This window comes from Mobula hypostoma, chromosome 19 (assembly GCF_963921235.1).
Source record: "Mobula hypostoma chromosome 19, sMobHyp1.1, whole genome shotgun sequence".
Lineage (NCBI taxonomy): Eukaryota > Metazoa > Chordata > Chondrichthyes > Myliobatiformes > Myliobatidae > Mobula > Mobula hypostoma.
The window spans coordinates 55,512,957-55,525,428 of NC_086115.1; the positions used below are offsets into that span (position 1 = coordinate 55,512,957).

Genomic DNA, 12,472 nt, shown 5'->3' on the forward strand with positions numbered 1-12,472 from the left:
CCCTATCACCACAGCATGCCTCTTCATCCCCCTTCCTGTCTGAGTCACAGACTCAGTGCCACAGATCTGACCACTGTGACTCATTCGCCCAACAGTATCCAAAGTGATATACCTGTTGTTGAGGGGGATGACCAGAGGGGCACTCTACACTGGCTGCTTAACCCCCTTCCCCTTCCTGATTGTCACCCAGTTTCCTGTGTGCTGCACCTTGGGTGTAACTACCTCCCTATACGTCCCTCTATCACCTATTCTGCCTCCCAAATGATCCGGAGTTCATCCAGTTCCTGCTCCAACTCCTTAACGCTGCTTGTTAGAAGCTGCAGCTGGATGCACTTCTCGCAGTTGTAGTCGGCAGGAACACTGCAGGTCCCCCTGCCTTCCCGCATCCTGCAAGTGGTTTCACTATCCTGCCTGGCCTCTCTACTGTCCCTAGGTGAGCAGATATAAAGGAGAAGGGAAACATCTTGATTGAAGCCTCGAAGAGCTGAAGCCTCAAGATCACCACTGTGACCATGTCCACTCAGATGACGGCTGCTGCACTTACCCCTCCCTTCCTTTAATTTGCTCTTACTAATCAATGGGCCGAATGGCTAATTCTGGTTCAATGGCTTATGGCTAAAGAGAATGCAAAATCCAGCACCAATAAAGTGATTCACAAATTGTCAATTCACACACTTTAACAACAACAGGAAATATCTAGAGCAGGGGTCCCCAACCTTTTTTGCACCGTGGACCGGTTTAATATTGACAATATTCTTGCGGACTGGCCGACCCGGGGGGGGGTGTTCAAGTAGGGTTAGACTCAGCTCAACATGTCTTTTACAGTCAGGGTTGCCAACTTTCTCACTCCCAAATAAGGGACAAAAGTAGTAGTCAAATCCTGGGACACTTTACCCCAGGAAAAACTACCATGACCATGAGCCTTGCGCGGGCACTTGTGTGCGCATGCGTGACCTGCGCATGTGCGTACGTGCCGATTTTTTCTCCCATAAATCGGTTTTGCCTTCATCTTCCCGACTACACTGTACATACATTATTTCTACTTTATATAGGCTGTGTATTTATCATATCACTCCTGCTTTTACTTTATGTTGGTGTTATTTATTTTCGGTTTCTATGTGTTATTTGATATGGTTTGTTAGGTTATTTTTTGGGTCTGGGAACGCTCAAAAATTTTTCCCATATAAATTAATGGTAATTGCTTCTTCGCTTCACGCCATTTCGGCACGAAAGGTTTCATAGGAACGCTCTACCTTAGTGGGGCAAATACAGGACAAACCAATTTAGCCCAATATACGGGATGTCCCAGCAAATACGGAACAGTTGGCAACCCTATGTTCAAGTTCAACAGTGCGTGACAGGGAATGAGGAAAGGCGCAGCTGACTCATATCGTTTCCTCACTACCCGGTAGCACATGCTTTGCGGCCCAGTGGTCGGGGACCGCTGATCTAGAGCACCATGCTGAATAACTCCCTTCTCTTCCCATGCACGGTCCGCTTTCACATTTTAATTACAGATAACAAAACTCCTAGTCATCCAAGTTGTACTAAGATGCAAGACCTCACTGGAGACTTATTGCAGAATTATCTGAAAGAGGGGGCATGAAAATTTGCCTTCACTTGATACTAAATGAAAAGATCGACCCAACCACTCGGATAATGGAGGTACATGTTGCAGTAACTTCTCAGCACAATGCTGAAGATCAGCACTTTCACGTCCACTGGATCCATGGAGCGAAAGTGAACATCTCACCTGCTTCCTGTAGATTTTCAGCTGCTCCTCAAAGTGTGCTGCAAACTTGCTGATAGTCTCCTCCTCAGCTGCATAAAGCAGAACATTGGAATGAGCAATTTTTTTCGACACAATGTCCGCCTTTACTTATGACTTTTAATTTTGTCTTGGTATTTTTATGACTTATATTGATTTATCTTTACAGACTATGTAAAGCACTTTGGGCCTGCATCTTAATATATGAAAGGTGCAATATAATGATATTATCATCAATCACTGAAACAGTATGCAGATCACTCACAGAGAACTAGAAATATTAATAACTGAACCACCTCCAAGGAAGAACTTTTGATAAGTGTACAAAGTAAGTTTATTATCAAAGTGCATACATATCATCATATAATATCTGAGATTCGTTTTCTTTTGGGCATACTCAATAAATCCATAATAGAATAATAACCAATGAAAGACCACATCAACTTGGTGCTCCAACCAGCCTGCAAAAGACACCAAAATGTGCAAATACACAATAATAATAATAATAATAATAAAGAAAGAAGCAATTAATATCAAGAACATGAGATGAAGTGTGGTCCATAAGACTGTGAGACATAGGAGCAGAATGAGGCCATTCAGTCCATCATCCATTTCATCACGGCTGATCCTGGATCCCATACATCTGCCCTCCCACCATAGCCCTTGATGTCCCAACCAATCAGGAATCTATCAACTTCTGCTGTAAATATACCCACCGACTTGGCCTCCACTGCAGTCTGTGGCAGAGCATTCCATAGATTCACCACTCTGGCTAAAAAAAAATTCCTCCTTACTACTATTCTAAAAGGTTGCCCCTCAATTTTGAAGCTGTTCCCTCTAGTTTTGGATACCCCACCAGAGGAAACATCCTCTCCACATTCACATAATTTAGTCCTTTCAACATTCGGTAGGTTTCAATGAGAGCCCCCTGCTTTCTTCTAAGTTCCAGTGAGTACACACCCAAAAATGCCAAAGGCTCCTCATATGTTAACACTTCATTCCCAGAATCATCCTCGTGAACCTCCTCTTGGACTCTGTCCAATGACAACACATCCTTCCTGAGATAAGAGGCCCAAAACTGTTGACAATACTCCAAGTGAAGCCTAAATAATGTCTTATAAATGTCTTATATAATGTCAGCATTGTCTCCTTGTTTTTATATTCTATTCCCCTTGAAATAAATGCCAACACTGCACTGCCTTCTTTACTATAGACTCAACCTGTGAATTAACCTTCTGGGAGTTTTGCACGAGGCCTCCCAAGTCTTTTGCACCTCTGATGTTTGAATTTTCTCTCCATTTAGATAACAGTCGCACTATTGTTCCTTTTACCAAAATGCACACTATCATACATTTCCCAACACTATTCCATCTCCCACTTTTTGCCCATTCTTCCAATTTGTCTAAGACCTGCTGCAATCGCATTGCTTCCTCAGCACTACCTACCCCTCCGTCCATCTTTATATCATCCACAAACTTTGCCACAAAGCCAACAATTCCATTATCTGGATCACTAACAAACAATGTGAAAAGCAGCGGTCCCGATACTGAGCCCTGAGGAACACCACTAGTCACTGGCAGCCAACCAGAAAAGGCCCCTTTTATTCCCACTCACTGCCTCCTGCCTGTCAGCCATTCCTCTATCCATGCTAGTATCTTTCCTGTAACACCACAGGATTTTATCTTGTTAAGCAGTCTCACGTGTGACATCTTATCAAATGCTTTCTGAAAATCTAAGTAAATGATATCCACTGCCTCTCCTTTGTGCACCCTGCTTGTTAGTTCCTCAAGGAACTCTATCGAGCTTGTCAGGGAAAATTTCCCTTTACAGAAACTATGCTGACTGACTTATTTTATCATGTCTCCAAGTACCCCGAAAACTCATCCTTACTAATAGACTCCAACACTTTCCCAACCACTGAGGTTAGGCTAATTGGTCTATAATTTCCTTTCTTTTGCCTTCCTCCCTTCTTAAAGAGTAGAGTGAAATTTGCAATCTTCCAGTCCTCCGGGACCATGCCAGAATCAAGTGATTCTTGAAAGGTCATGACCAATGCAAATGTTATCTCCTCAGCAACCTCTTTCAGGACTCCAGGTTGTAGTCCATCTGGTCCAAGTGAACTACCCAGCTTAAGACTTCTCAGTTTGCCTTGCACATTTTCCTTTGTAATAGCAATGGCACTCACTCCTGCTCCCTGAAAATCATGGACCTCTGGCGTACAGCTAGTGTCTTCCACAGTAAAAACTGAAGCAAAGTATTTATTAAGCTCATTACCATTTCTTTGTCCCCCATTACTACCGCACCAGCATCATTTTCCAGTAGTCTAATATCAACGCTCACCTCCCTTTTACTCTTTATATAACTGAGAAAAAAATCTTAGTATCCTATTTTATATTATCAGCTAGTTTGCCCTCATACTTCATCTTTTCCCTTCTCATAGGATTTTAGTTGCCTTTTGTTGTATTTTAAAAGCTTCCCAATCATCCAACTTCCCACTCACTTTTGCTACATTATAAGCTCTTTCCTAGGCTTTTATGCAGTCCTGAACTTCTCCCTCTCAAGTTGCAGTATGAATTCAATCATATTGTGATCACTGCCTCCTAAGGGTTCCTTTATGTTAAGCTCAGGGTTATTACACAACACCCGATAGCCTTTCCCCAAGTAGGCTCATTCACAAGCTGCGCTAAGAAACCATCTCGTAGGCATCCAACAAATTCCCTCTCTTGCGGTCCAACACCAACCTGATTTTCCCAATCCCCTTGCATATTGAAGTCCCTCATTAAAAATGTGACATTACCCTTATTACATGCCTTCTCCAGCCCCCTTTGCAATCTCAACCACACATCTTGGCCACTATGTGGAGGCCTAAATACGATTCCTGTAATGTTTTTCTTTACCCTTGCAGCTTCTTAACTCCACCCACAAAGATGTGACATTCTCTGACCCCATGTTATCTTTCTAAAGATGTAATTCCATCTCTTACCAACAGAGCCACACCACCGTCTATGCCTTCCTGCCTGCCCTTTGATGTTAAGCTCCCAACTATGACCTTCCAGCCACAAGTCAGTGATGCCAACGTCATACCAACCAATTTCTTAATTGTGCCACCAGCTCATCCACCTTATTCCAAATGCTACGTGCATTTAAATACAGCACCTTCAGTCCTGCATTCTTTGCCCTTTTGAATTTTGCCTCTGTGGTACAATTTAACTTCTTGCTCTGTCTGCATTTGTACCCAATCATTGGCTTGCCCTTCCTTACATCATCTACTTGTAAACCTGCTGGCTCATCCTCAGCTTCATCATACTGGTTCCCACCCCCCTGCCATGTTAGTTTAAACCACTCCCAACAGCTCTAGCAAACCTGCCTGCAAGAATAGTGGTCCCCCTCAGATTCAAGTGCAACCTGTTCCTTTTGTACAGGTCTGTTTTCAAGATCTCCTCCCTGTTTTTAAACCTAAGTCATTGGTATCAATATGTACCACAACTTCTGCTTGCTCAAGCTCCCTTTGCGGGGTTTTGTGGACCTTTGTGGATATTGTCAACCTTTGCAGCCACATTGCCGATTGATTCCGTTCACGGATTTTAAGTGCATTTATTCTCAAAATATGTATGCAGACAACCATGAAACAAACAAAAAAACATGGAACTTGTTCAGTGAAAAGCATCAAACCCCACCTACCTCCCAACACTATCAAGCAAAAGAAAAATCATGCAAACAGCAACAAAAAAAAAAGAACGAAAACACAGAATATAAAACACAAAATCCAAAGAGTCCAGGCATATTCAGTTCAGCTCGGTCTTCACTATCCCACAATCTGTGCAGATTGGTAATACCTCATCCTCACTGACAATCAACACTGGCACACTTAAGGATTTGCGCTTAGCTCACTGCTCTACGCACTCTACACTCATGACTATGTGGCTAGGCATAGCTCAAATGCCATCTACAAATTTGCTGATGATACAAAAATTGTTGACAGGATCTTAGATGGAGACGGGAGGGTGCACAGGAGTGAGATGTAGCAGCTAGACCAAAGAGAGCACTTCATTAGACCAAAGACAACTTGGTGCTGTACCAAAGAGGCAGAAATGAGGATCCTGAACCACACTTGGGACACAATAGAGAAGATGGCCAAGGACACACAGAGATGGAGGATCTTCATTGTTGCCCTAAAGGTCAGCGGCACAAGAGGCAGTAACTAGCCATTGCAAATACTTGTGTTTATGTGCTAACAACTGCTCATTCTGCATGCACCACTAAAGGAGCAAGAAAACACCAAGGATCAGAATCTCATCCCTTTCATCTGAGAGATGATACAAAAACTGAACCATGAGGGAAGTTTATCTCTCATCTAGAGAGTTGTTTTTTAAAATATCAGTGTTAAATTCATGGTGAGTACTGACTGCACAATTGGATAATAAATAATCCCAGATGTATTAAGTTGAACATCTAATTATGTAGATGCATTGCCAATAACTGCAACAACACGTTAAGTGAAGCAAAACTAAATTGCAAATACAAGACCGACAAAATTCCCAGTAGAAACGTCTTCTTCAAGGCTCCTGTGCACCCAGCCTGCAGGTAAATGAGATTTTAAAATTTACACATGAAGAGTTTTGTCAGCATACAGTCAGGAGCAGCTCAGTGGGGCTTTTCACCAACTGGCAGCTCCATCTGTCATGATCTTCTCTACATCCAGTTAACAAAGCGCTGTCGAGGAAAAGCAGCATTCATGGACTCACTTTTAAGGACTCTTCATCTTACGTTCTTGATACTTATTGCTTATTTATTGGAGAAAATCCGACAAAAAGTAGTGGATACGACCAGTTCATCATGGGTAAAGCCCTCCCCACCGTTGAGCACATCTACATGGAGCGTTGTTGCAGGAAAGCAGCATCCATCATTAGGGAACACCACCACCCAGGACTTGCTCTCTTCTCACTGCTGCCATCAGTAAGGTGGTACAGGAGCTTCAGGACTCACACCACCAGGTTCAGGAAGAATTATTACCCCTCAACCAACAGGCTCCTCAACCAAAGATGATAACTTCACTCACCCCATCACTGAACTGTTCCCACAACCTATGGACTCATTTTCAAAGACTCTCCATCTTACACTCTCGGTATTTATTGCTTAGTATTTATTATTATTTGTTTGCCTGTCCTGTTGGGTGCATCCTTTCATTGATTCTATTGTGTTTCTTGTATTTACTGTGAATGCCCACAAGACATTGGATCTTGGGATGTAAATAGTGACACATATGTACTTTGAATGGCTTCAACAAAATATAGTAAGCAATGAGAGCAGGAGGCAAGTCATGGAAAGGATCCAAAAACTAGATGCCATTGTTTTAAGGTGAAAAAGGAAAGATTTCAAAATAACTTTGAGGGGAAGCTTCTTCTTGTGCAAGGTGGTGAGTACATAGCAAGAATTGTCCGAGAAGACAGCTGAGACAGGTCTGATAACAATATTTCAAAGACTTTTGGATAAATAACAGAGGCTTCAAGGGATATGAGCCAAATGCAGGCAAATGGGATTAACTTACGTGGGCACATAGGTGACCACGGATGATTTGGGCCATAGGGCTTGTTTCAATGGAGATTTACACAATGACTCTACCACACTCAGTCAGTGGCAGACCCAAATCATTAAAAAGGAGACAAGTCCCTGTTAATGCTACGCACACAAAATGCTGGAGGAGCTCAGCAGGTCAGACAGCATCTATGGAAATGAACAAACAATTGACATTCTGGACCGAGACCCTTCATCAGGACAGGAAAGGAAGAGGGAAGCTGACAGAATATAAAGGTGGGGGGCGGGGGGAGGAGGCCAGCTAGAAGGTGATAGGTGAAGCCAAGTGGGTAGGAAAGATACAGGGCTGGCGAATTAGTAATCTGATAGGAGAGGGGAGTGGACCATGGGAGAAAGGGAAGGAGGAGGGGCACTAGAGGAAGATGATAGGAAGGTGAGAAGAGGTAAGAGGCTGGAGTGGGGAATAGAAGAAGAGGGGAGGGGGAGGGAGGAGGAATCAATATTCATGCCGTCAGGTTGGAGGCTAGCCAGATGGAATATCAGGCGTTGCTCCTCCACCCTGAGGGTGGCCAGATATTACAATGCAATCTGCATGATTTTTTAAAATCTCCCTTTCAAGTAGCCACAAACATGTTTTTTGTAGAACTATCCACAATAATTTCTAATTTACCCTTTAAGAAGCAATAGCTATAATTTTATTAATACTTTATTCTTTGACTTTTTTTTTACAACAGAACTACAATATACTTTAATTAATGCTTTAAGACTTAATGTGAAACCGATGCAATGGTGCAACATTTTAAACTTCAAAGGTAAATTTTGTCTATTGAATTGCCAATATTTGACTACCTCCACCCATCCACCAAAAGGGGAGCTTCCCAGTGGCCAAATATTTTAATTCCAATACCTATTCCAACACGTTGGTCTTGAGCCTCCTCTTGTGCCAGAATGAGGCCACTCTCAGGGTGGAGGAGCAACACCTTATATTCTGTCTGGCTACCCTCCAACTTGATGGCATGAATATCAATTTCTCCTTCCAGTAAAAAAATTATTTTCCCTGCCCCTCCTCTCTTCCTCTATTCCCCACTCTGGCCTCTTCCCTCTTCCCACCTGCCTACAATGACCCACTGAGTCCTCTCCTCCTATGGTCCACTCTCTTCTCCTATTAGACTCCTTCCTCTCCAGCCCTTCACCTTTCCCACCCGCTGGACTTCACCAATCACATTCCAGCTAGCCTCCCTCCCCTTATCCCACTACTTTATTCTCTCGTCTTCCCTCTTCTTTTTCAGTCCTGAAGAAAAGTCTTGGCCCAAAACATTGATTGTTTATTCATTTCCATGGACCTGCCTTGGATTTCCAGCATCTGTCTCGTGCTTAATATTTGACTCTGGAATGTTGGAATTCTGACAAGGTTGATATGAGGAACAGGAAGCACAAATCAATCATTTGGTACTGATAATGTCAAACTAGCTCTGTGAAATTGCCAAGTTTAAAGAATACACCCTAACTTTCAGACAGCCAAAATAAATATGAAAACCTGGTTTGGCGGTAGTCAAGACAAAAACAAAACAAGTACTGTGGAAAATATCCACAGACCACACATGGGTGTAAGAGTGCTTTCGGTCCATGTGTACGGAGTCAGACGGGGAGGGCGCTGCTCTGTCTGTGTATGTCTTTGCCTGAAGAAGTTTTCCCTGTGTTGTGCTTACTCAATACCAAAAAGCAGGAAAGAGGTAGTCATGATGAATTGAGAAAGGCCATTCAGCCCATCAACTTCTGGGCACCCTGCCTGTATTAATCCCATCTTTCAGCAGTTGGTCAGTAGTAACCTTCAATGCCTTGGTGATTGAGGTCTTCATCAACACACGACTTAAATGCTATTAACAACTCTAATTCTCTTTGGTAGTGCACTCCAGGTACCAACCATTGAGTAAAAGAAACCCTCAGAACCCCTCTAAACCTAAACTATGTTCTTTAGTTATATTTCCCTCTGATAGGGGGGAAGAATTAATGCAGATTACCCAATCTGTATCCCTCAATTTTAAATACCTCAATCATAACATACAGGGACAGAATTAGGCCATTCAACCAGTCGAGTCTGCTCCACCATTTGATCATGGCTGATTTATTATCCCTCTCAACCCCATTCTCCTGCCTTCTCCCCATAACTTTTGACATCCTTACTAGTCAAGAACCTATTGACCTCTGCTTTAAATATACCCAATGACTTGGTTGCCACACAGGAATGGAGGGAGTGGGCGCTACATCTGTAGTTTGTACTATCTTTCCTTACTAGTGGGCTCCCTCCAAGTCACATAGCATCCAGATAATGCTGCTCCTTCAGCTTCCACCGTCACAGTGGGACTGATCCAGGGGGTCCCAATCCGGGATCCACAGACCCTCGGATAATGGTCGGGGTCCTTGGCATAAATAAAGGTTGGGAACCCCCGGACTGTTCCTTTACTGGAGAGATTTCCATCACCTTCAAGGGCAATAAATGCAGAGACTGACTCAGCTCCCTGGCTCCACCACATTGACGTTTCATAATTGGCAACACAGAAATGCAGTGTCAGGGGCATGGTCTGTCATGGTTGTTCATTTACGGCAAAGTATTATATTGATAAAAAGGCATTATTAATAACATGATGTATGCTCTAGAGTTTTCTGTAGAAAAACCTGCCAAGAACAATCACAGACCTGGAAAGATCATGACTGAATTGAATTGACTTTATTACTTACATCCTTCATATACATGAGTAAAAGCCTTTACATTACCTCTCTGTCTAAATGTGCAATGTGCGATTTATAGTAATTTATAATAAACAGTATGTACAACAATATAACAGAGATCTCCCAGTGGCCACACATTTTAATTCCACGTCCCATTCCCATTCTGATATGTCTATCCACGGCCTCCTCTACTGTAAAGATGAAGCCACACTCAGGTTGGAGGAACAACACCTTACATTCCGTCTGGGTAGCCTCCAACCTGATGGCACGAACATTGACTTCTCAAACTTCCGCTAATGCCCCACCTCCCCCTCGTACCCCATCCATTATTTATTTATATACACACATTCTTTTTCTCTCTCTCCTTTTTCTCCCTCTATCCCTCTGACTATACCCTTTGCCCATCTTCTGGGCTTTTTCCCCCCCTCCTCTTTTCTTTCTCCCTAGGCCTCCTGTCCCATGATCTTCTCGTATGCCCTTTGCCTATCACCTGTCCAGCTCTTGGCTCCATCCCTCCCCCTCCCCCTTTCAAATCTCTCACTGGCTCTTCTTTCTGTTAGTCCTGACGAAGGGTCTTGGCCCGAAACGTCGACTGTACCTCTTCCTAGAGATGCTGCCTGGCCTGCTGCGTTCACCAGCAACTTTTATGGGTGTTGCTTAACAGAGATACAGATGTGTCAGCATGAATTAATCATTCTGATGACCTGGTGGAAGAAGCTGTCGCGGAGCCTGTTGGTCCTGGCTTTTATGCTGCAGTACCGTTTCCCGGATGGTAGCAGCTGGAACAGTTTGTGGTTGGGGTGACTTGGGTCCCCAATGATCCTTCGGGCTTTTTTTTTGTATGTGTCTTTGTATGTGTCCTGAATAGTGGGAAGTTCACATCTACAGATATGCTGGGCTGTCCACACCACTCTCTGCAGGGTCCTGCGATTGGAGGAAGTACAGTTCCCATACCAGGCAGTGATGCAGCCAGTCAGGATGCTCTCAATTGTGCCCTGTAGAAAGTTGAACACCATACAACAGGGCACATAACGAATGAGCGAATGATGTATGCTTCCAGCTAGGGAGATTGCAATAAGTACTGGGGTAATCTAGGGCTGCACAGATGAACTGAACTAATATTCCAAATAGTTCAGCAAGTGCTGAAATTTTGATCAGATTGCAAGTATATTGCTACCTTATATGTGCTATATGTGCCTTATGCTGTGCATGACTGTTAAGACTGTAAGACAAAGGAGCAGAATTACCCCAGATGGTCCATTGAGTCTGCTCTACCATTTCATCATGGCTGATTAAGTTCCCTCTCAGTCCCAATCTCCTGCCTTCTCCCCATAACCCTTCACGCCCTGACTAATCGAGAGTATTGGTACTGTGTTTTTCATCTGGCCCCAGAGGAAAGTTCTTTCATTTGGCTGAAGTCGTGGCTAATCAAGTGTGGTTGAACAACAATTAAACTCGAACTCTGAAGTGGAGGAAGCCACAGTTCTCACTTACGTTTGTCCAGTCTTGGACGAGGATTATATCGATACCCAATCTGACTCCAAAACACAGGCACTGATCCGCGGGCCTGGACAAACGACAGGGTGTGACTGTGTACGTGGATGAGCTGCTCCGTCTCCACGTAATTCGCCACGTTTCCATTCTCATCCACACCTCGACGCTTATAGCGCATTCCTGCAGCATTTGAACAAGGGCACAAGTTAAACCAAGTCCAGCCCGACCAAGTAAATTTGATGATTAATTGACATTTATAATGGTGACAATGGAGCCACTTCTTTATTTATTCACAAGGGATAAATTTCTGTATTGATTCAATAGAAAGGCCACATCAAACCTCATCATTACCACAAGTCTTGGAACTAAAATCAAGGATCAACCTCCAGGACAGGAGGCCAATCCAAAATACTTGTCAAGAGCAACTGACAGGTAGATAGATAAGATACCTTATTAATCCCAAAGGAAATTACAGTGTCACTGTAGCATTACAAGTGCACAGATGTACAAAGTAAGAGAAAAAAAGACCTTAAAAATAAGCTGTACACAATTTACAAGTCAATCGTGGCTGAGACCTAGAATGACCTCATATAGCACTCTTTATAGCACAGTTGTCTTCGTCTATTACCAAAAGTGTTCCTCTGTTCAGCCAAGGTGGCAAACAGAGGGTGAGAATTTTCAGGATTTTCTGGAGGGTCTTTTGTTCTACCACAGCCTCCAGCGTGGCCAGTTTGACTCCTACAACAGAGCCAGTCTTTCTAATCAGTTTATTGAGCCTGTTAGCATCAGCCATATTGATACCATTGCCCAATGCATAAAAGATTGTACTAGTGACAAAAGACAGGTAGAACATGAGAAGGAGAGGCTTGTGCATTCCAAAGGACCCTCAGTCTCCTCAGGAAGTAGAGGTGACCCTGGCCCTTCTTGTACACAGTCTCTGTGTTA

At 43.4% G+C, this 12,472-nt stretch overlaps 1 protein-coding gene across 3 annotated transcripts in view; it reads right to left on the bottom strand.

Moving 5' to 3' along the window:
• Positions 1-12,472, bottom strand: part of inpp5f (inositol polyphosphate-5-phosphatase F) — a 284,383-nt gene that overhangs the window by 48,662 nt on the left and 223,249 nt on the right. For all 3 annotated transcript variants that reach the window (XM_063071927.1, XM_063071926.1, XM_063071928.1), the window contains exons 8-9: positions 11,528-11,707; positions 1,754-1,821 (exon numbers count right to left, since the gene is read on the bottom strand). In XM_063071927.1, the coding sequence (XP_062927997.1) occupies positions 1,754-1,821; positions 11,528-11,707 (248 nt within the window). The remainder of the gene's footprint in view (positions 1-1,753; positions 1,822-11,527; positions 11,708-12,472) is intronic.